Genomic DNA, 25,009 nt, shown 5'->3' on the forward strand with positions numbered 1-25,009 from the left:
TTTTTTTTTTTTTTGTATTATTAGTTGACTCATCCAGTTTCCTCTGCCTTATGAAGAAGGCTTTGAACTCTAAGCCCATTCCCTTCTCCCACCCCATCAGTTGGTAATATCTTCCTGTGGAACAACTGGTACCTTATTCTTAGATGGACAAAAAGAAGACAGATAAGATTATCTTTGCTTTCACTCTGGAAGATCTGCAACAGACATTGAAGCTTCACCTCTGTCATTCTGGAGGTGTTCCTTCTGTGACAACAAAAATATGATGCATATTTAGATAACGCATGTAACAGACTTTAACTGAGTTCAAATTGAGTTCTTACTGATTTTGAATGACAATTTTTATTTCTAATTTACATTTCTACTTTTAATTAAAATTCCAAAAAGCAAGCAACTGCTGTTGCCATTACAGAATCTGGATCACCTACACTTACAAGAGATACTTTGGCCTTTTGGAGTAAAACAAAATATGTCTGACCCTTCTTCTACAAGCAAGAAGATACCTGAAGATTTTTCCCTCCCTTCATCGTTGCCATGCTAAACTTACCCAATTTTCTCAGGCATACAGGCTGGTTTCCAGACCTCACACTGTTCAACACCTATCTGAAGACACTATAGTATATTGTAGCAGCAAGAGCATAAATCTGGATGTGAATCTGGATTAGCCACCTAACAGCCTTGTGACCTTAAACAGGTTTCTTAATCTCCCTGAGCCTCAGTTTTCTCATCTGTAAAATGGGGATAAAAATTATTTATCTTCATGGGGATTGAAAGAGCATATATCAAGCACCCAGTATACTAGCTACCCGTACTTGTTGCTGTCGAGTCAATTTTGACTCACAGAACTCAATAATTGGTTGATAGTATCATTACTTTCCAAAATCTCTCTTAAATTGTGCCAGGAGAAACTGAATGCAATCCTTTAGGTTTGTATTCACATTGTACAGCTGGAAGGAGCATGAACTTTGGAGTCCAGCATTCAGGTTTGAATTCTGACTCCACCACTTGATAACAGTCTACCTCTGAGCAAGTTCCTTCACCTGTCTAAGCCTCCATTTCCTCAGGATAATAATACTATCTAAGGCTGTTGTCAGCCGTAGTCCAGGGCTTGGCACATAGTTAAGTGCACAATAAATATAGTAAAGCCTGTGAAAGCCAGAACCTGTGTAAGGCGGAAACCTGTCAGAGAAGGAAAACTCGAATTTTTTTCACTAAATACAGCACAATAGAAAAGTGGTGACTGTACCCTGTCAAAGATAGAAAATTTGCAGGACTTGGAAAACCAAGGCAGTCTCATCAAGTTCTGGCTCTCACGGGTTTCACTGTATCAGCAACAGTAGCTAATATTTCAGAATTAAAATTAGCAAGCATATCTCTGACAAGCTATAACATACATACCATTTCATTTCCATTTTCTTTCTCTAAGGGCTATACAATGATAAATAAACACTTTATACATGCATTACTTTAGTCAGTGACCAAGTATGAGTTGCATGTTAGAATTGGAGGGAATTGGAAAAAGCTATTATCTTCCCTGGAGCCCTGGTGGCACAGTGGTTAAGAGCTTGGCTGCTAACTAAAAGGTCAGCAGTTCAAATCCACCAGCCGCCCCTTGGAAGCGGGGTAGTTTTACTCTGTCCTATAGGGTCGCTATGAGTCAGAATCGACTTGAAGGCAACGGGTACGGATACAGTACAGTATTATCTTCCCTGCTATTGTTCCAGTAAAGCTTCATGCAGGGGATAGGGTTTCAGAAGCCATATCAATGTGAGAGGAAAAGTCTGCAGAAGTGAGGAAACAGTGTTTGGGATTCTTTTGTTAAGTCACTTATGTAAAGGAGGAAGGCTAAACAGGAATGACAGGGAGTGATGAGGCACGTGATAAAAAGTTACAAAGTTGATGCGCCTTTGGAGAAATGGAAAATAAGCAAACAACTGCAAGGGGAGTCAAGGAAGAAAGCTGAGTCTTCCAAGACTTTGCAGTTAATATAAATACAATGGACCTTCTTCCCAAATGATCTGGATTGCCTTTCTAACCCTTCTTATCATTTCCAGACATTCCAAATGATAACCTCCTCCCTATGCTCACCCATTCAGTTAAAAAAAAACGTATTGAGTGTTGACTATGCCCCAGGCCTAGTGGCTAATTCAAACCTGGTAGAAAGACACAGGCCCAGCCCTAGGAAATTCTAGCTTTAGGAGGCAGACAAGGAAACAGGCAATGAAGGATGACATAATGTGATTAGTACAATGATGGGAGTAAGAACAGAGAGAAAAGAAGGACAAATGAATGGGCAGACAGAAAGAAAGAAAATCAGAGGGGCTTTTATTTAATCCTAATAAATTAAGGAAGACTTTCTAGAGGAAATGACATATAAGCTGAGGCCTTCAGAAAATCAAGCTAAGGAAATTATTTCAGAAACTCAAAAGTGAGCTACTGGTCCAGGATTTATTTCTAACAGCAGAAAGAAGCAAAGGGTAATGAAAATGTGTTGTAATTCTAGGACACGTTCTTTAGAGAAAAATTAAGAAGACAAGAAATAGAATTGTAAAATTAGAATGAGTAACAGTCCATTTAATCCGATTATTAACTCCTTATTATATTTCTATTTCTAGTCTGCTCCCTTTTCTTTAGTTATAAAATTTACATTTGTAGCAACATCTTAATTAGACCATAAGCCACTTACATCCCTTACCTGCCAACAGGATAAATGGTATTAACTGGGCAGTACCATGTTCTTTTAAAACCACCAGATAAGGACCTAAAAATCACCAGAGGTGAAAAAATTTTTTGACCAACTTCTCTGTGTAATGACAGCTCACACAACTGTGCTGGGAATTTCCCTACACTACATCATGACCAAACTCAACCATAAATGTCAATCAATCTATTTCAAAATGAATGATATTTAGAACTTCACCTGGCAATCCAAGGTTTGCAAGGTATCTATAGGAGAAATAATGGAAGTTTGCACATCTTTCACCCAATCAGAATTCAACATTTTTTTCCTTTTTGCTGTCCATTTATCAGGATACATGCAGATAAATTAGTTCATTTTTAATCAAACACTAAATACGATGACCTGAAACTGCACAAAACATATGAAGTGCAGCACCTGTACTGATGCAGAGGCATCATCCAGGACAACCAGAAAGCTGAGGTGTAGCCTCCATCCACATACAACACACATATACACACATAATACACATATCAAAAGTGACCCAGCTCTAATATTGAATGTCCTTAATGAATGCCCTTGTTTCAAAATTTTGTGGTTTGTGACGAGGGCATGTAATGCCAGGAAGTACAGCTCACTGTGCGTGTCAAGCCTCTTCTAACAAGAAGTACTAGATAGAGGCAAACCACCCATGTTCTTGGCAAGACTGATTCATTACTATTGTCAAAAAGAGCCCAGGACTTTGTGGAAAGACTTTTGGTTCTCAAAGCTCAACAATATCTACACTGCATCTCAAAAAGTAGAAAAGAAAAGAAGAGAGGGACCTTCAACTATTATCCTCCTCACAAGGGACTTAAGAGTGAAAGGACAATGGTTAAGACTCACCATGGCTAGATTCTCCATGTTCTCTGGAACAGAATCACTTAAGGGTGGGCAAGAGTTGACTTGAGGTAAGATGGAATGAAGTGAAATGATGTCCCTGGTTGACTTTCCAGTTTTTTAATTCTACCTCTCCTTGAAAGTCAGGAGAAAATAATTCCAAAATCTCTCACTATCTGCTGAATGGGCTAGCCTTAAAACTGAATCTTGTTTACAAGCAGTGACCAAACTTTTTTGGTGTATTTTGCCCCTAGCCTTTAAAACAATGTTCTGGACACAGTAGATACTTATTAAATGTCCTTTTGTTCCCACTTTGTCTACTTCGACAAAGGTCATTTATTCCTGACAGGCATTCACAAAACTAGAATAAAAATGGTAATCACCAGTCTAGAGTTTGGGCAGTCCTCTACTTTCTATGGAAATCTGGGGAAGGAACAGGGAAGTACAAATGAAAAGAAGTTGCAGTTCCTTTCTTAGCTGGCATTTACATAGGCCATTCCCAGATCTCCAGCAGGAAAGGAACTTGGTTGGGAGTGGCTCTGTCTGGTAAGATGTGAAAGTAGGGCTTATGATATCATTCTTCCTCCCTAACTTGCTTCCCTTTCACCTCCCTTTCTAAGCCCCTTAAAATAGGAATGTCACACTAACAGTCAGATGTTGGTCACTTGAAGCATGATTTGTGGTCTCCATAAGAAAACACTAAAAGAATCAGGTCAGGTCAGGACTACCAACCCCCCACCCCTGCCCCTGACATCCCACCCTGCAGCCCAACACCCACAGCAACAGCCAATGCAGAAATCCAGTTGACATAAGAAAATGCTAAAAGGAAAAAATAAATAAATAAATAAAGGCTAAGTGCCAAAAACAAGAGGAGCTAGTGATACATAAGTACCATGAATTTTTCAACCCCACCCCAGCAATGTACCCCACAAAATTATTCTCAGCTGTATAATTGCATGAGCCAAGAAAATTCTGGCTTGGGAGAACATTTTTACAGTACACAATTTACCACAGGAACACCCATTTGGGTTAGGGCACAACTTCATGTTTAATAAAAACAGAGAAAAGACTTAACTTCTTTATCTCAAATGCCACCTGAATTTAAACATGGGTACAGCAGCATTCTTCCCACTCAAATAGATATTAAATTATCCATGCTGATGTTAAGTTCAGTAAGAAGTGACCAGCCTCAAATCAGCTGAGCCTGAGTAAGGAATTGGATTAGATTTTTGTTTTTGTAACAGCTCGTCAAATAATTGGCACACAGTAGGTGCTTAATAAGAACCTGCTGATTGAGAGAAGCCACATAGTACAGTGGGTTAGAGCATGGGCTTTGGAGTCAGACTACCTGAGTTTCAAGTCTGGTTGCACTGATTACCAGCTGTCTTACCAGCTGCCTCAGAATCCTCATCTGTAAAATGCATATGATGATAGTAATAGTACCAACCTCATAGTATTGCTATGAGGATTAAATGAGTTAATACAATGGTTTTCCAAGCGTGTCCCCAGACCAGCAGCATCACCTGAAAACATGTTAGAATGCAAATTCTTAGGACCTACTCCAGATCTGCTGAGTCAGAGACTTTGGGGGTGAGGTCCACAGTCTGTTTTAACAAGACCTCCAGGTGATTCTAATGTACACTCAAGCTTGACAATCATTGAGTTAATGCATGTAAAGCACACAGCATAGTGTATTTTGTTCCAGCACTCAGGAGAGCGCTCACTGACTTCACTAATATCACTGATCTACACAACACTTAAAGGCTGTGGCTAGGGTAACTTGTTTTTTTGTTTGTGTTCTTTTTATTGTGCTTTAGGTGGTTAACTTGTTTTGAAACACAGAGCTCCTGGCCTTAAGCACAGCTTGCAAGACTGAATAGACAAAAAGAATGGACTAAATAACTTTTGGGATTTAAAATCTGGGATTTTATAGCCATCTCTAAATTAGAGGTAATATATAGTCTCTCAATCTGACAGAAGTAGAGGACAAAAGCAGAAAGGAAGAAGGATTTTTTATTTCACTAGAGAAGACTGCACATATATATGTATACAAGGTACAGATTGGCAGAGTGAAGCTTTACACAAAAGTAGAAATGTATTAGATAATACAGTATTAAAGAAAAAGGGTCACCCTGGAAATGCAAATCTCAGTAAATAAATAAAATATCCCTCAGTCGTACTTAATATGAGACTTAAGATTATTTTTTAAAAAGGAAATTCTATGAAGAGTCAAGTTACAGCACCCTAACTAAAATACAAATAGTTCAAATTTATCTTATAATTGCTAAGCACATTATGGCTGTTCACTACTTTTTAACTAATTTATTTAATATCACCTCAAGCACCAATTTCATATTATAAAAATCATAACACTCCACCAGTAATATAATTTAAAGAAAAATAAAAATTAAGTTGCTTAAAGTAAAATACCTTACATTTGAGAGGAAAATCCAAGGCGGCCACAATTCTCTAACTTTAAAGGGATATTGGTTAAAAGTACAGATTTCTGGCCTCCTTTCTCCAGAGATTCAGTGAGTCTGGGGTAAAGCCTGAAATTTTAACGAGCAGTCTTCTCATCTCCATCTTGATCCGATACCAGGTCCTTCAGATGCAAGTGGTTGATGGATCATTTTTTTGGAAAACATTTCTAAAAATCCCTGTCTATGGATAACCCTAAATAAATAAGATCTTTTGATTAAGAAAAGTTTTCAGAGGGGAGAGTTAACCCTTTATGTATAGGAAAGATTTGAACTATTTTTAATAGAAAGCTTCCTAAAATGTATTCCACATTTCTCTATTATCTTACACATAGCATATAGGATATGATTTAATTTTCTCTTGATGACTGAGGTTCATCCATTATTATTGTTATGGGCTGATGTGCGCTATAGTTCCAGAGAGCATTCAACATAGAGTTGACTGAAACATCAATTCTTAAAGAGGTCCTTGTTGTTGATGTTAGGTGTCATCAAGCTGATTTCAAATCATAGCGGCCCCATGTGATAAAGTAGAACTGCCCCCATAGGGTTTTCTTGGCTGTAATCTTTATAGGAGCAGATTGCCAGGTCTTTCTCCTGCGGAGCTGCTGGGTAGATTAGAACCGCCAACCTTTTGGTTAGGAGCCGAGTGCTTAACCGTTGTGCCACCAGGTCTCCTTAAAGTGGTCCCAGAACTTCAAAATGTTCTGAATGTCAGCTTTAGCTTTTAAGTCTTTTTCCTAAGGACAGGGTGGCAAATGTGCAGTGGCAGACCCTCAAGAGCAGTGTAACATGGCTGCAAAATGAATTAGTGCTTCAAAGAAAGAAGAAGACTTTGCAAAACTGCTATCAGTGATGGTTCACTTACCAACACCATTCACATATTATTTATGGGTGTTCAGCAATATGGCAGGCACTATATGGCAGGCACTATACCTTAGTCAGAGCCTTGGTGGCAAAGTGGTTAACCAAAAAGTCAGCAGTTCAAATCCACCAGTTGCTCCTTGGAAACTCTACAGGGCAGTTCCACTCTGTCCTCCAGTGTCACAAAAGCAAGCCTCAATAAATACAAAAACACTGAAATAATACAAGGCATTTTCTCTAATCTCTATAAAATGAGAAACAACAGGAAGAACAAGAAAAAAAAAATCAAATACATGGAAACTGCAAAACACCTTGCCAAAAAACCACTGGGTAATAGAAGAAATCAAAGATGAAACACAAAATTTCGAGAATGAAAACACAACATACCAAAACCTTTGGGACACAGCAAAAAACAGCAAAAACCTGTGTATATTGCTATACACAGAGGTTAATCTACAGCAATAAACGCACACATCAAAAAAGAAAAAGGGCCCTAATCTTACAACTCAAACAAACAAAGAGCAGCAGAAGAAGCCCACAGCCACCAAAAGAAAGACAATAATAAAAATTAGAGCAGAAATAAAGGAAATAGAAAAACAAAAGAATCAGCAAGCCTAGAAGTTGGTTCTTTGAAAGGATCAATAAAATCAACAAACCACTGGCCAAACTGACAAAAGAAGCAGAAGATACAAATAACCCAAATAAGAAATCAGATAGCTGACATTACAACAGAATCAACTGAAATAAAAAGGATCAAACAGACTACTATGAAAAACCATACTCCAACAAATTTGAAAACCTAGAGGAATGTACTAGAGGAAATGTACAAATTTCTAGAAACACACTACCTACCTAAACTAATACAAACTAAAGTAGAAAATCTGAACAGACCCATAACAGAAGAAATTGAAGAGGTCATAAAAAAAAACTCCCCACAAAAAAAAAAAAGCCCTAGACCAGACAGCTTCACTACAGAATTCTACCAAACATTCAGAGAAGAGCTGACACCAGTACTACTCAAACCATTCCAGAACACAGAAAAGGAAGGGACACTTCCAAATTCATTCTACGAAGCTAGCATAACCCTGATACCAAAGCCAGACAAAGACACCACTAAAAAAGAAAACTACAGACTAATATCCCTCATGAACATGGACACAAAAATTCTGAACAAAATTCTAGCCAATAGAATTCAACAACATATCAAAAAAAAAAAAAAATAATACATCATGGCCAAGTGGGATTCATCCCAGGTATGTAAGGATGGTTTCACGTTAGAAAATTAATCAATATAATCCACCACATAAATAAAACAAAGGAAAAGAATTGCATGATCATCTCAATTGATGCAGAAAAGACATTTGAAAAAGTCCAACACCCATTCCTGATAAAAAAAAACTCTCACCAAAATAGGAATAGAAGAAAAATTTCTCAACATCATTAAGGGCATATGTACAACACTAACAGTCAACATTATTCTCAATGGAGAGAGGCTGAAAGCATTCCCCTTGAGAATGGGAACCAGACAAGGATGCCCTTTATCACCACTCTTATTCAATATTGTGCTGGAAGTTGTCACCAGAGCAATAAGACAAGAAAGGGAAATAAAGGGCATCCAAATTGGTAAAGAAGAAAGTACAACTATCTCTATTCACAGATGATAAGATCCTATGTATAGAAAATCCCAGAGATTCCACAAAAAAGCTACTGGAACTAATAGAAGGATTCAGCAAAGTGGCAGGGTACAAGATCAACACACAAAATCTGTTGGATTCCTCTACACTAACAAAGAGAACTCTAAAATCAGGAAAACAGTATCATTTGCAATAGCCCCCAAAAGGATAAAATACTTGGGAATAACTCTAACTAGGGACTAAAAAGACTTATACAAAAAAAACTACAAAACATAACTGCAAGAAACCAAAAGAGATCTTCATAAATGGAAAAACATACCATGCTCACGGATAGGAAGACTTAACATTGTAAAAATGTCAATACTACCCAAAGCATATATAGATGCAATGTAATCCTGATTCAAATTCCAATATTCTTTAACAAGATGGAAAAACTAATCACCAACTTTATATGGTAAGGGAAGAACCCCCGGATAAGTAAAGCATTATTGAAAATGAAGAAGAAAGTAGGAGGCTTCACATTTCATGATCTCAGAACCTACTATACAGCCACAGTAGTCAAAACAGCCTGGTACTGGTACAATGACAGACGCATAGACCAATGGAACAGAATTGAGAACTGTGAAGTAAGTTCCTCCACCTATGGACAGCTGATCTTCAACAAAGCGTTGAAATCCATTAAATGGGGGAGAGATAGTGTCTTCAACAAATGGTGCTGGCAAATATCCATTTGCAGAAAAATGAAACAGGATCCATACCTCAAAAACCAACTCAAAATGTATCAAAGACCTAAATGTAAAACCTAAAACTATAAAGATTATGAGAAAAAAAAAGGGGACAATGCTAGGGGCCCTAATCTATGGCATAAATAGAATATCAGGCATAACTAAAAATGCACAAACTCCAGAAAATAAACTAGATAGCTTGGACCTCCTAAAAATTAAAAACTTATGCTCATCAAAAGACTTTATCAAGAGAGTAAAAGCAGTACCTACAGTCTGGGAAAAAGTCTTTGGCAGCGACATATTTATCTGATAAAGGTTTAATCTCTAAAATATATAGAAAAGTCCAACAACTCAACAACAAAAAGACAAACAACCCAGTCACAAAACAGGCAAAGGACATGAACAGACACTTCACCAAACAGGATATTCAGGTGGCCAACAAATACATGAAAAGATGCTCACAATCACTAGCCATTAGAGAGCTCTAAACCAAAACTACAATGAGATACCATCTCACACCCGCAAGAACGGCACTGATCAAAAAAACAAAGAACAATAAATGCTGGAGAGGTTGTGAGGAGATTGGAATTCTCATACACTGCTGGTACAAAATGATACAACCACAACGGAGAACGATATGGTGCTTTCTTAAAAAGCTAGAAATAGAAATACCATATGATCCAGCAATCCCACTCCTAGGTGTATATCCTAGAGGAATAAGAGCCGTCACACAAATAGACATATGCGCACCCATATTCACTGCAGCATTATTCACAATAGCAAAAAGATAGAAATAAACTAAGTGCCCATCAAAGGACGAATGGATAAACAACTATGGTGCATATACATAACGGAATACTACCCAGCAATAAAGAACAATGATGAATCCACAAAACATCTTACAGCATCGATGAATCTGGAGGACATTAGGCTGAGTGACGTAAGTCAATCACAAAAGGACAAATATTGTATGCAGCCACTATTGTAAAAACTCAAGAAAAGATTTACACACAGAAAGAAACCATCTTTGATGGTTACCAGGGAGAAGAGAGGGGTTGGGGGAAAATCACTAACTAGATAGCAGACGTGTTAAGTTTGGTGAAGGGAAAGGCAATACACAATATAGGGGAAGTCAGTACAACTTGACCAAACAAACAAAAAAAAAAAGGCAACCACAATAAATACTATATAACATATACAACCCTACAACAACAGTAAAAATAATAATTTACAACCAGATACATAAGTAGATATGTATGCTGAATAGGGGTAGGAAGGGAGTATAGGAGTACACCCACATATTTATATAGATTTGGTTGTGGACATTTTTTATATACATATTAGTATATGCAGCATGTATATTCATATATATAATAGAGCACACAGTGGCAGAGTCATGGAAGCTTCCTAGACACAGTCAAATACCTCAGAGGTCTGAGTTGCTGGGACTGAGGGCTTGGGACCATGGTCCCAGGGGACATCTAGATCAATTGGCATAACATAGTTCATAAAGAAAATCTTCTATATCCTTCTTTGGTGAGTAGCATCTGAGGTCTTAAAAGCTTGTAAACAGCCTTCTAAGTTACAGCTATTGGTCTCATTCCATGTGGAGCAAAGAAGAATGAAGAAAACCAAAGATACAAGGAAGCAATTAGTCCAAAGTACTAACGGACCACATGAGCCGCAACCTCCACTAGCCTGAGACCAGAAGAACTAGATGGTGCCCGGCTACCACCAATAGAGGGTCCCGGACAGAGCAGAAGAAAAATGTAGAACAAAACTCAAATTCACAAAAACGACCAGATTTATTTACTTACCAGCATTTGTTCTGTCATTTTTGTGTGTTTCAATTTTACCATACTCCATTGACAAGTAAAAAACTTTAAAACTATTCAAGTTTGCCAAAGTAAGTCATAACAACATCAAAAACTGTCCAGAGATTTTGGAAACTACCCAATCCAAATAGCACAGGCAAAAAAAGTTTTGTTTGAATTAACCTCAATGCTCTGCTTGTTTAATCTTTTTTTTTTTAATCAGTGTTCCAATTTGTCACCCTTAGCTACATAATCACACAACTTTTAGACCTTCATACGAAATACTCATGCAATTAGATGAAATAATTACTTGGTTCACTGGAGGAGGCGGGGGTGGGAACCAGTCAAATCACTGGTTTCTCTGAAACATAACTTGTTTGACAGGTCAAAAGAAGAATGTCAGCGTAGCTCCATGGCAACATAGCTTTAGGCAACAAATGAACCTAAGACTATATACACATGCACTAGTGGTGAGAAACGCTAAGTGGCTGAGACAAAGCAGTTCTATTTACTCTAGACTCTGATGGAGACCTGTTCTTTCAGTTCCAACTCTTAGATTATTTTGAAAGCTTCAAGTAATATAAGCAACTCCGTAGTTATAAATTTAAATCACACGCAGTATAAACTTCCTTTACAAATTACAGTTTTTATTTAAAATCTTTGTAAAGACATATATCTGATTTGCATTTTAGACTACACAAAACTTAGCCAATAAACAAGTTACATTATTGTTTTATTTTCAGAGCACAGCTAAACTAAAATATATAGTCACGTTTATTTGGTGGACGAAATACCAAGTTAAACTCAGTACTTGTCAAGAAACCAGGCATAGCCCAGGTTTCAGATGATCTCAAGTGAACAGCTTTGTATCTGCTTCACACTGATCACGCAAACGTATCACAAAAGTAGGCTGATTTAATAGTAATGTATTTTAAACGACCAGAAAAATGAGAGAGTCTTTTGAAAAGTCATGCTGAGGAGACAACATGATATGGATAACTGAAATTGATGTCAAGGACTGGGTGTCAGACAACTGGTTCTCTGCCACTAACTGGCTGTTGACACTGGACAAGTAAGTCACTTTAGAGCCTCAACACAAATAAATGCTAAGGAGTTGGAATAAAAAAACAAAAAATCCAACCATCGGCCGTGGAATGGATTACGATTCATGATGACCCCATGTGTGTCAGAGTACAACTGCTCCATAGGTTTTCATGGCTATGACATTTCAGAAGCAAATCGCCAGGCCTTTCTTCCGAGGCACCTCTGGGTGAGTTCCAATCTCCAGTCTTTCAGTTAGTAGCCCAGTGCTTAATCATTTGCACCATCCAGGGATTCTTAGGAGCTGGAATAGATGACCAAAAGTCCCTTCAAACTTAGAGTTTTAGGAGGCCTGGTGGCACAACGGTTGAGCAATCAGCTGCTAACTGAAAGGTTAGTGGTTTGAACCCACTCAGCAGCTCTGCAAGAGAAGGACCCAGCGATCTGATTCCATAAAGATTATGGGCAAAAAAACCCTATGGGGCAGTTCTACTCTGTCACATGGGGTTGCTATGGGTCAAAATAGACTCAACAGCACCTAACAACAACAACATAGACAGTATGCAATGGACAGAGAAGTCAAGAGAAAAATCCCATACAAAGGAACCGAGAGAAATATTGATAATTTGTAGCGTACTGAGTATAAGAGGCAAAGAGCACAGAATGTGGTCTGCAAGCAGAGAGAATTCTCTTAAATAATTTTGTTTAGGACAGTCCAGAGAAAACTGGAAATTGATGTCTAGTTACTTATTAAAGAGTAATTAGCAAGCATTTTGTTTGTAGTGTGTAGAGGTTTTTAGAAATTGCAACCAAAGTATACCACAGAATTTTTTATAAATAAAAACAGCCAAAAAGATATTTATAATAGAATTATAAAAAGATTTTTTATAAGTAAAAGCATTTAAAGAGATATCTATAAAAATTGTACTTTTATTTATCTAGCTCTAGTCAAACATTATTCATTTGATAGTAAAAGTGTCCAAAAGAGCCTAAGTATAACCTAGAATTTTCCAACTCATAGATATGTGTTTGTCCATAAATATAAACTTCACATGTGCCACAAAATTCAAAAGTATGATGATTTCAGACATTACAGAATAAAATTTATTGTATATTTTTAATCAAAATTGTTCAGTGCCCACACCACTTAGTCCCTCAAGAAATGAACTTGCTTCATAGGTGATAATGGGAAGAGGAGAGACTGCTCCGAGGAGAAATTAAGTTGGTGAAAATAGGTCTGAGACCTGCTGCTAAGTGCTAGAGAGCATATAATACTACATTCAAATAAACACACCAAAAAGGATTTGCTCTATCTGATTTGAATTGTAGGGTCCTTTTCTGTTCTAAATTTCAATTTAATTCAGCAACACTTACCGAACGCCTAAAATGTGCAAATGTCAAAATCAAATCTAATAAAGGCACCTGATTTGCCATGCGATTTCTGGGCTAAGAGCTCAAGGCAAACAACACCAGCAGCGTAACCAATTGCAAAAAGCAATCGCTGCCAGAGCTCCACATTCAGCCTGACTCAGTCCATCCCAAGCGCCCTTGGACTTTGTAATTGTCATAAGTGACTGAACTAGTCCAACTTGAAGCAGAGGTTTGCAACATGTCCTTTACATCATTGTGGTCTTTGCGTCATATTCTTCGGGGCTCTTCTTTACACTGCCTTTTTTGGCCCATGAGCCTGCACACTTCCCAGATGCTCTACTGCCCCCTCTTTCTTAGTGTTCATGATGATGTGGACACAGCATTTGTTTAGTGGCAGCTCTGGATGTCCTTCAAGCTATCATAGTACTGATGAACAAAAGTTCATCAGCATTTCACCTCCATCCCAGAGTCACCGTCCATCCAGTCATGGCTGCCTTCTAACATCCGACCGCTTAGGCTGACTACAATGCATTTATATTGATCAGTTCCTTCACTCACTCATGCCAGTATGTTTATGCATTAGGCCAACCCACATTTATAACTGTCTTACGTAAAGTCACACTTAAATTCTGAAATCAGCTTTACTTCAATTTTACAATTGAACACACTAATTATAATTACTAATTCAACAGTGTCTCTGAACCTTTTCATGAAACACAAAGATATTGTCTGAGCACACCAAGGGGGGAAAAAAGCATAAAATATGATTTCCCTTGAGGAACTTGAAATAGAGTTAGAGTAATAGGACAAATAGGCATGAAGATGACTAACATAAGGCAGAATGTGGTGGGTATTCAGTTGGTGGAACTGATAATTGGGTCTAGTGATTGCTCACAACAAGTCATCACTGTAGCTTTCATGGCATGGGTCAGATTGAAGTCTGTTCTTGAACAAGCAAGAGAGAATTTCAATAGGTGGAAACGAGAAGCAAAGATGTTCAAGTCCCATTCGAAGACTGTAGGAGGAACAGAGCAACCAGGTTAGGGACAAGAAGGCTTGTGCCGGAGAGTCATAGGAAACCAGGCACAGCCAGTCTTTTGGGAATGAAGTATTTCATCCTTTTGACAACGGTAGTACCATTGAAAGATTTTAATAAAAAAGTGTCCTGACAAAAATTGTGTTTAAGATGATGTATCTGAATTTTACATGCAGAAGGGGATGGCAGCAATTGGAAAAAGTAAGCTCAACTAAAAGCCTATGCAAATAGTTTTTATGTGATTCCCAAAGGAGGTTGGTAGCAATGAACTTGACGTAAAATACAGAAGAGACACTGGCAATTGATCAGATATAAGAGGGGTACGAAGAGGGGTGAGTCAAAGACAGCCTGGTTGGGTACCGTATTTCACAAGGGCCTTGAAATTCCTGATGAACATGTTGCTTAAAGATTCAACCATAAAATCACAGATCTGTGTAATGAGTATATTTTATCTAAGGTAGTAATTACACTACCTTAGGTTTATATAGCATAAAAGCACCAATCCATTTGACTTTAATGTTAAAAATTTGAGAATAAATATCTTTAAATTGTGCCACTACACATACCCCACGCTTTTTCATACATGGGCATATTTGCAACTATTCTTAAGGATGGAAAATGGACATACCTTTCATTCATTTATTCCATCATTACAGAGCCTATACCAGATGCCGAGCCATAGGCTAATTACTGGGGATACAAAGATAAAAGACAGCCTCTGCCTTTGGGGGCTCACAGCCTACATCCTCCCCATGAAGTCATCCATGGCTTCAATGACCACACAGAGGCTGCTGACTTCCCACCTGTGACTCCACTCCAGTTAAGGCTTCTGATCTCCAGCCTTGTACATGTATCTGTCTATAAGACTTTCTCACCTCCCAGACTCCTCTAACTCAACATGTGCAAAACTGAACACATCATCTCCTCCCCCTAGAACCTGCTCCTCCACCTGCAGCGTTCCCCATCTCAGAGAATGGCAGAAAGCTGAGAAAATCCCTTGAGTTCTTCCACTGCCTCACTTCCCACGTCCTATCTATCCCCACAGACTGTTGATTCTGTTGTTGTTAGCTGCTGTTGAGTTGGTGCCCTACTCATGGCAAACCCTTGCACAAAGGAACAAAACACTGTCGCGTCTTTCACCAACTCCATGATCAGTTGCAGATGAGACCGTTGTGATCTATAGGGTTTTCACTGGCTGATTTTTTGGAAGTAGATTGCTAGGCCTTTCTCCCTAGTCCAGTCTTAGTCCGGAAGTTCCACTGAAACCTGTTCAGCATCATAGCAACATGGAAGCCTCCACTGATGGACAGGTGGTGGCTGCGCCTGAGGTGCACTGGCTGAGAATCGAATCTAGGTCTCCTGCATGGAAGGCAAGAATTCTACCACCGATATCAATGCCCCCACCCAGCTGATTCTACTTCCTGGATATCTCTCTTATCCAGCCAGTTCTCACCATTCCCTCTCTGGTGCAGGTTACCACCATTTGTTGCCTGCCAAAAGCTTCCTAAGTGATCACCTGAAATTCCAGCATGCCTCTGTTACACCCAAGCTCCACAACGCAGCCAGTGTGGCCTTTCTAAAATACGTAACTGATCAGGTCACTTATCTCCTTAAAACCCTTTAATGATTTTCTACTACTATTGGAATAAAATCCAAACTCCTTAATATGCATCACAAAACCCTTGATAGCCTGGCCCCAACCCATCTCCCCATCCTCACTTGGCTTCTCTCTCCTCTCTAAGCACTAGCCACAAAAAATTCTTTCAGTTTCTTCTAATGGCCCATATTTTGTCTCACTTCCTGGCCCTCACGTATCCTATTGTTCCTGCCAAGAATATTTTTTCTCCTTCCTGCAAATTCACATGCCAAGGAATGTTTATCTTAAAGGAACTGACTTGTATTAATAATGGTCATTCTTCCATATCGCATGTAGATAACCCTCTATATTTGTCAAGAGTTTTAACTAGATCTCTGTAACTACAATGATCTTATTTTGCAAACTAAAATTCTGAAGAACAAGATGGAATTTTGGACAACAGGACTGTCTAGGAACATCCTGGCTCTATATTAGTCCCATTTCATGGCAGCAGATGTTCAGGACCCTGGCCTTCCCTGATTAGGGACAGGTGATTGCAGTGTGATTCCAAGAGGGACAAAGGACAGCAGCTGCTCTGGGCATATGTCATGGAGTGGGCTTGATATTGAGTACAGTGAGTTGGAGTGGGATTTCTGCTGAAGATTAATCTTGTGGGGTTTTCTTATGGCTGCTCAGGGAAGAGGTGCCAAAAAAACCCACCTTTATGCTCCTTGTTATTGTTTTTGTGTACCATTAAGTCAATTCTGACTCATAGCAACCCTATATGACAGAGTAGAACTGCCCCATAGGGTTTCCTAGGCTGTAATCTTTACAGTAGCAGATTGTCTTGTCTTTTCTTTTTCCCATGGAGCCACTGATGAGTTTGAACCGCCGTCTTTTCAGTTAGCAGCCAAGCGGTTAACTATTGCACCACCGGGGCTCCTTTTTATGCTCCTTAGGAGTGTAAATAATCTTTAAGGCATGTAGTGGCATCTCTCTCCCCTAAAGGAAGGAGGAGCATGGAGCCCTCTACTTTCCCTTAACTACCTTAGGAGGCACCCTTACTGTCAAAGAACAGGATGTAATCAGGCCCTTGTCACGGTTAAATAGGGAATTCACCCACCTCATACATGGGCAGTTCCATAATCAGGAAGGAATCGATGAGGATACTTGGACCTATTTCAACCCAGCATTCCTGTGGCAAGTGGGCTGGGTCATAGTGGAATTTGAGCACTAAGGGATGTATCTCAGGAAACCCAAATGACAGGTATTCTTTGTGGAACTTACCACGAAGGGAATGAAATTATTTTCCTCACAGATCCCTGGGGACTTCTGAGTACACAGGATCAACAATAGCCGAGCATCAGCTGCTAGAATGTCTAGGACCCATTCTCAGCAGATACAGAAGGTGGTCTGAGAGGCAATGAAGGAACAGCAACAGCAGACTGATGAGCCCTTACTCTACTTGCCTAGATATAGAAGTCAGCAATCTCCCCACATCTCTCATATAGGGGGGACTTATATGGAGTCGCCGGGCGGTACAAACGGTTAATGCTCTTCGCTGCTAAAGGAAAGGCTGGAAGTTCGAGTCCACCCAGCGTCACTTTAGAAGAAAGTCCTGGTGATCTACTTTTGAAAAATCAGCCATTGAAATCCTATGGAGTTTAGGACCATAGTCTCATGGGACAACTTGGTTAATCGGCATAATATAGTTCATAAAATATATATTCTACATTCCAAAGTGGTGAGCAGAGGCTGGGGTCTTAAAAGCTTACAAGCAGCTGTCTAAGATATAACTATTGGTCTCTACTTGTCCAGAACATAGGAGAAAGAAGGAAACAAAAGACTCAAAAAAGAAAGTAGTCTATAGGACTAACAGTCTACATGAACCATGAACTCATCTACCCTGAGATCAGAACAACTAGATGGTACCCAGCTACCACTACGCACCATTCTGATCAGGGCCACAATAGATGGATCCTGATAGAACAGGAGAAAAATGTGGACCAGAAATCAAATTCTTAAAAAGTCCAAATTTACTGGACCAGTTGAGACTAGAATAATCTTCCAAAGAATTGCCCTGAGATACTCTTTAAACCTTAAACCAAAATTATCCCTTAAGGTCACCCATTAGCTAAATAACAGACTGGATCATAAAATAAAGAATATCACCCATGAGTAATGTGCTCCTTTAAAAAATCATCTATATGAGACCAAATGTCAAAAATTACTCTAAAGCAAAGATAAGAAGTTAAGGAGGTAGGGAAACTAGATTACTGGAAATGGTGCAACCAGAATGGGAATAATGAGAATGTTGGCACACTGTGAAAAATGTAACCAATGTCACTGAACAATTTGTGTAGAAATTGTTAAATGAGAACTTAATTTGCTGTGTAAACTTTCACCTTAAACACAATGTTATTTAAAAAAAAAAAAACAACTATGGAACACATTTCTATTCTGACACACGGGGTCACCATGAGTCAGAATGAACTCAACGGCAACCAGTTCTTTTTTCATACAGAGCCAAGATATTCCAAGGCAGTCCTGTTGTCCAAAATTCAGTCCTGTTCTTCAGAATTCTAGATTGAAGAATATAATCATTGTAGTTACAGGGATATAGTTAAAACTCTTGACAAATATAGAGGGTTGTACACATGCAATATGGAAGAAAGATCATTATTAATACTAGTCAGTTCTTACAGCTCAGGATAATCATTCCTTGGTACATGAAATTGCAAGAAGAGAAAAAGTGTTCCTGAATTCATCAGTTCAAAGACCTTAGGGTCTCTGGTCCTTACCACAAGCCCTAATTTTACATTTATTTCTAAACTGTTCTATATTAATTGAAAAAAATAGTTAACTGGCAACTTCTGAAAATGTCTTAGTGATTACCAAAGAGCATACAATGAATAACAGGCAAAGAGTAGAACAGAAAAAGTGATCCAGTAAAAGACGCAAAAGTCCCTAGAGCTGAGTGTCAAAAACAGAAACACAGGTGAGAAGGGAAAGACTCATGAGGGCATTGGCCCTGATAGTCAAGGACTGTTACCTACAACGTTAAGATCGTCTTTGGTTCTGACTGGAGCTATGGGAAGTTACACCAAGTCACTTTAAGTGTACATAAAGCCTCAGAGTGAGAACAACTGGTTTCTGCACAGAGGAATATAACTCAGAACCAGGGCAACTTGACTGGACACTCTTCTCTTGGTGCTGTCAATAACATACTGGAAAGCAGAGCTGGGTTTTGAATCAACGGAAATCTTCCATAAATGGAGCCCAAATGCAGGCTACATAACATCCAAAAATTCCCCAGAGAAATTCCTATTATGCACCTTGAAGGGAGAATGCAGCAAGTCCCATCTGGCTGGGCCAAGAACATTCTCTGCTTAGTGAAACTTTGTGGTTCTTGTGTTTAGTGCCAACTGCATGTTCATACTAGACTAGGGCCCTGAACACAGAGGTGTAGGTATACTGGAAAACAAGCTAGACAGAGCAGGCAGTGCTGTGCCATACTTGTCACTAAAACATCAGAACCACAAGGCAAGATATTAATAAGGGTCTGCTTTTTATATAGGCTCTAACAGTTATGAGCCAAAATTATGACTGATGTTACTCAGAGTTGCTATAGCAAAATAGAGTGACACTATCTTTTTCCATTAGCCTTCTGTGGATACACAAATGAAATCCAGAACAGGCTGAGATTCATCACTAGTGATGCTCACTCTGAGGGACTGACCCTGTCAGGGAAGTTTCAGAGCTTTAAAGTAAATGTACAGTGGAATAAAGGCACAAATGGATGAGGTGACTCAGTTCAAATGTCATCTCCTTAAACAGGCCTCTGCTGATGAGTCTAGAGTACTGCACTTCCTTCTTCACTAGGCAGTGACTTCTAGTTACTCTGTAACTCGTTAACTTCTATGACTGCCAAATGATCTTGTGCACGTGTCTGTCCTCCTCCCAGTCTGAATTTAGACTCCTTGAGGGAGGAACTTTGCATGGCTCATTACTCTGTCCCTAACACCCAGAGACAGGCTAGTGCAGAGTAGACCCTTGATGAGATTTGACTGATTGACTGGCTGCCTTTCCAACTGGCGAAGAATGACAAGTTCAATTATCTCTAACCAAAGGCTTCATGGAGTCCAGAAAAACCAGCATTCAAAGAAATTCATCAAAAACATCACATATTGGATGGAAACATTTCTTTGCTTTTTTTTTTTTTTTAATAGAAGTAATATTAATTAAATCCATACCTAGAGGCACAATGGCCTAAAGCAATGTCACTTCAAGTGTGGTCCATGGACCAGCAGTATCAGCATCACTTGTCAGCTTGTTAGAAAAGCAAATTCGGGGCCCACCCCAGACCCCAGGAAATCAGAATATTTGGTTAAGAGCTCAGCTGCTAAACAAAAGGTCAGCAGTTCAAATCCACCAGTTGCTCCTTGGAAACCCTACGGGGCAGTACTACTCGCCCTGCAGGGTTGATATGAGTTGGAACCAACTTGACAGCACCTAACAACAACAACAACAACAGGGGTGGGGCCCAGAAACCTGTGCTTTAACAACCTGTGTCTTAAGGATCCAGGTGATTCTTATACACCCTGATGTTTGAGAACCACTGATTGGAAAAAGTATTACGTGACAAGCAACAGTGCTAGTGATCTTAAGTGAGTAACTTATTTTAGAAATGAAGCTGGGACTAAGCCAGAAATGTCGTAAGGATTAGGATTTTGCTGGGGACAACTGGCACATTCTTGCTGGCAATTAGATTTTTTTTTTAAATCAAGAAAAAGGATAAGAAATTATATACATGAATATACAGCACTCTGAATGCTGCCTACCTTTGTCCCTAGATCATTGGTCCCCATCCTGTCTACCCAGACCTGACTACACAACCAGCAGGCAGACCACACTCCTTGTCTACAAAACTCTCATTTCACTTGGTTTCCCTCTCCTTCCCACCATGAATGTCCCTGAGGCAGCACCTCTATAGCTCTTTCTAGGAGTCAGTGTAACAGATGACTGACCAGGCAACTCAGAAAACCAGCCTCGCTGGAGAAGTTAGGGAAAAAAAGCCATACCATGGTTTAGATGTCTGATGCAGTCATTCAGGAGCGCACTAAACTTCTTCTGGTCGGTGGGCTCCTGGAAGCAGAAGTAGGCATCTCGGAGGAACGGCTGCCACAGGTACACCGGGAATTCCTTTGGCAGGACCACAAAGGGCTGAGCGTTCTCCTTCTCACTGGATGCTAAAGATTATTGAAAACACAAATGTTTTAAAACGTGCATCTTCTCTTCAAAAGGAGACCTGGTTGCACAATGGTTAAGTGCTTGGCTGCTAACCTAAAGGTCTACAACTCAAACCTACCAGCAGCTCAGTGGTAGAAAAGACCTGGCAATCTGCTCCCATAAAGATTACAACCTAGGAAACCCTATGGGGCAGTTCTGCTCTGTCACATAGGGCTGCTATGAGTTGGAATCGACTTGACAGCACACAACATCTTCTATTTAAAACACATATTCCAGGCTGGGAAGGTAACTGTTTTGGATTGAATAGTGTCCCCCCAAAAATATGTTCAAATCCTAACTCCTACTCCTGTGAATGCAGCCTTATTTGGGGAAATAGGGTTTTTCCTTGCAGATGTTATCAATTAAATTAAACAAGGTCATATCGAAGTACCAAAAAACAAAACGCAACCTGTTGCCATCAAGTCAATTCTGATTCATTGCACCCCTACAGGACGAGCAGAACTGCCTTATAGGGTTCCCAAGGCTGTAATCTTTACCGAAGCTGACTGCCACAGACAGAAGTGAGTAGAGAGGAGGAGGACCTCCTACTCCCTCAGAGTGGGTTCAAACCACCAACCTTACGGTTAGCAGTCGAGCGTTTAACCACTGTATCACCAGGGCTCCTTATACTGGAATAGGGTATGTCCTAATCCTAATCCTTTCTAAGTGATGTTTTATAAAAGGAGTCACACACAGGAAAGACAGAATGTGAGGATCCATCTACAAGCCAGGGAACACCAAGAAATGCCGAGCTGCAGAAGCTAAAAGAGACAAGGAAGGATCTTCCCCTAGAGGTGACAGAAATTAGCCCTGCCAACTCTCTGAATTTGGACTTCTGGCCTCCAGAACTGTTGAGAAAATATACTTCTGTCCTTTAAAGCTACTTTGTGGTATTTTGTTATGGCAACCTATCTTAGTTATCTGGTGCTGCTGTAACAGAACCACCACAAGTGGATGGCTTCAACAAAGAGAAATTTACTCTCTCACAGTCTCAGAGGGTAAAGTCTGAACTCAGGGCGCCAGCTGTAGGGGAAGGCTTTCTCTCTCTGTCAGCTCTAGGGGAAGGTCCTTGTCGTCAAACTTCCGCTGTGTCTAGGAGTTTCTCAGTGCAAGGACCCTGGGTCCAAAGGACATGCTCTGCTCCTGGCTCTTCTTTCTTGATGGTAGGAGGTCCCCCTCCTCTCTGCTCACTTCTCTCTTTTGTAGCTCAAAAGAGAATGACTCAAGATACAACTTAATCCTGTAGATTATATCCTGCCTCATTAACATAACTGCCTCTAATCCTGCCTCATTAACATCACAGAGGTAACAATTTACAACACAGGATAATTACATCAGATCACAAAATAGTGGACAACGTCACAATACCGGGAATCATGGCCTAGCCAAGTTGATACACATTTTGGGGGGACACAACTGAATCCATAACACAGCCCTAGCAAACAAAGACAGTAACTATTTGGGGCAGGACGTTGGATGGAAAGTTGGTGTGAGATGTTTTCACGGAATGCGGGAAACTAAAGTTCACTCTCCTTAGCATCCCTCAACCAGCTTAACCTGTCACCCTCCAGCAGACAGCCTCACATCCTACCCCAGAGAGACAATGAAGGCCATCAGACACATTCTCTCTCAACTTCCTCTCTTCTAAATGACCTGAAAAACAGAGCTCATCCTTCCTTACTGCCCCTCTGCAGCTCAGCTGTCTGCCCATGCAAGCACTCTCCCCACCCTCCTTGCAAGCTCGCATCTCATCAGGTCTGCTCTCTGCCCGGCATCTCCTGCCTGCACCTCTCACTCCTGCCTGTCACTACCAAACCTCTTGACAGAGTATCACTCCTTGTCTTCACTCCATCAATTCCTACTCTCACTTTGCTCTAATTCCTGCCCCAGCAGGTCACTAATGTCATCCTGACTTTCAACCTATCACTTCTTATTACCCATCCTCTTAATCTGACCTTAAACATCTGTTGCTCCTAGCCACCTCCACTTTGGAAAACATTCTCTCCCCTTGACTTCCAGAAACACCTCTCTCTCCAGGATTCTTTCATGCTTTTTTTTTTTTTTTAATTGTTTCTTTCTTCTTTGCCACCTTTATTGGCTCTTCCATCCCCTCAATCCATCCCCACCTTAAGTGCTGACGTTTGCCCTGTTCTGTGCTGGTTTCTGCTCCACTCGCAGTCTATATACTCTTCCTGGGTGTGTTCATTCATTCCATGACATTTTATATATAGTTCTTGCAGTCCATGTTACCCTTTCCTTCCATCATGTTTTCACATAGAGAATTCGCATTCATCCTTCAAAAGTCAGTTCAAAGCCACCTTCTCTGAGATACCTTTGCTGGCACCTCCCCCCACCACCAGGCACAGAATGGGTGTTCTCTACCTTGTTCCTCCAAAATATTGTAATAATTTGTTTCCATGTCTGGCACCTACACTCAGGGTGGGAGGTAGAGAATGAGACAAGGTGCTCCATTGAGTGTCACATGGTCACCCTCCCCAAGAAGCAGAACCACTGCCCTGGATCGGAACCCCTAGAGGATGGAGACTGTCTTACTTACCTTTGTATCCTCAGCCCACAGCATAGTCATGGACCTAGTAAATGTTCAGGTGCAGTTTTGTTGAATGAATGAATGTGCTACGTTGTCCTAGGACATTTTAAAAGCCCTAAACAGTGGTACTTCCACCTCTTCCCTCAAAATTAATTCTAAGAAAGTCATGTTAAACCATCCTACTAATCAGATCTTCTACCTAAGCCTCATTCCTTTCCATGCATCCCAGTTATATGATATTGCACTTGGTTAAATGAGCCCCAGCTTATTTCCAGGGCCATGGAAAACAAGCAGAAGAAAAAGTTAATTCTATGCTCGTTCCCTACAGCTCAGGGCCTCTAATCTCAGGGCTTCTATGAGGCAACTGAAAGCACTGGGCATTCTAATAAATGGATCATAACCGTAAGGGAGGCTCCAAAACTGAGCCAGACTACTGGGAAATTAATAAATCAGGATTGGCTTGAACAAAGAACAGACTTCCTGGGGCATACCTGGGAGCCGTGGTTCAGTGTCCTGAAATCTGAAGTTAACAGTGGAATGTGCTGGAAGAGCAACTGTGGCCCACCAGTATCTAGCACAATGCCTGGCACTAGTGACATATGAATGAATCAGTGTATGAATGAACAGACAACTGAGAGAATGACTGAATGCTGTAGCAGAGACTGGTAGTTCTGACCCATTATCTATTCTCCCCTTCTCTCAGTGAAAAGAACCCTGATTTTTAGTTGGGCAAGTGGCTGCATAGAATAAAGACAACATGTCCAGCCTCCCATGCAGCTTGGTGTGCCCACAGCCATTAAGTTTCGACCAATGAGATGTAAACAGAAGTGGTATGTGAAACTTGCTGGAAGTATACTTAAAGAGGGAATGTGCTTGGCTCCTTCCCTTTTCTCCTTCTCGTCATCTAGGATGAGAACACTATAGCTGGTACTCCAGCAGCCACCTTGGGCTATGCCAGTAAGAGTCACAACCGGGAGACAAAGGAGGATAAAGCTGGAAAGAGCCTGAGTTCCTGACAAATTTATGGAACTGCCATACCATCCTGGGAGTGTTGATACCCAACTATTTTTTTTTCTCCTTT

The 25,009-nt window shown here is 40.1% G+C and overlaps 1 protein-coding gene across 2 annotated transcripts in view; it reads right to left on the minus strand.

The window, feature by feature from the left end:
- NIBAN1 (niban apoptosis regulator 1) overlaps positions 1 to 25,009 on the minus strand; it is a 150,930-nt gene that overhangs the window by 53,889 nt on the left and 72,032 nt on the right. For both annotated transcript variants that reach the window (XM_004372957.2, XM_023728122.1), the window contains exon 5: positions 21,173 to 21,340. In XM_004372957.2, coding sequence (XP_004373014.1) covers positions 21,173 to 21,340 — 168 coding nt within the window. The remainder of the gene's footprint in view (positions 1 to 21,172; positions 21,341 to 25,009) is intronic.

The sequence above is a fragment of the Trichechus manatus genome, unplaced genomic scaffold (genome assembly GCF_000243295.1).
Source record: "Trichechus manatus latirostris isolate Lorelei unplaced genomic scaffold, TriManLat1.0 scaffold00021, whole genome shotgun sequence".
Lineage (NCBI taxonomy): Eukaryota > Metazoa > Chordata > Mammalia > Sirenia > Trichechidae > Trichechus > Trichechus manatus.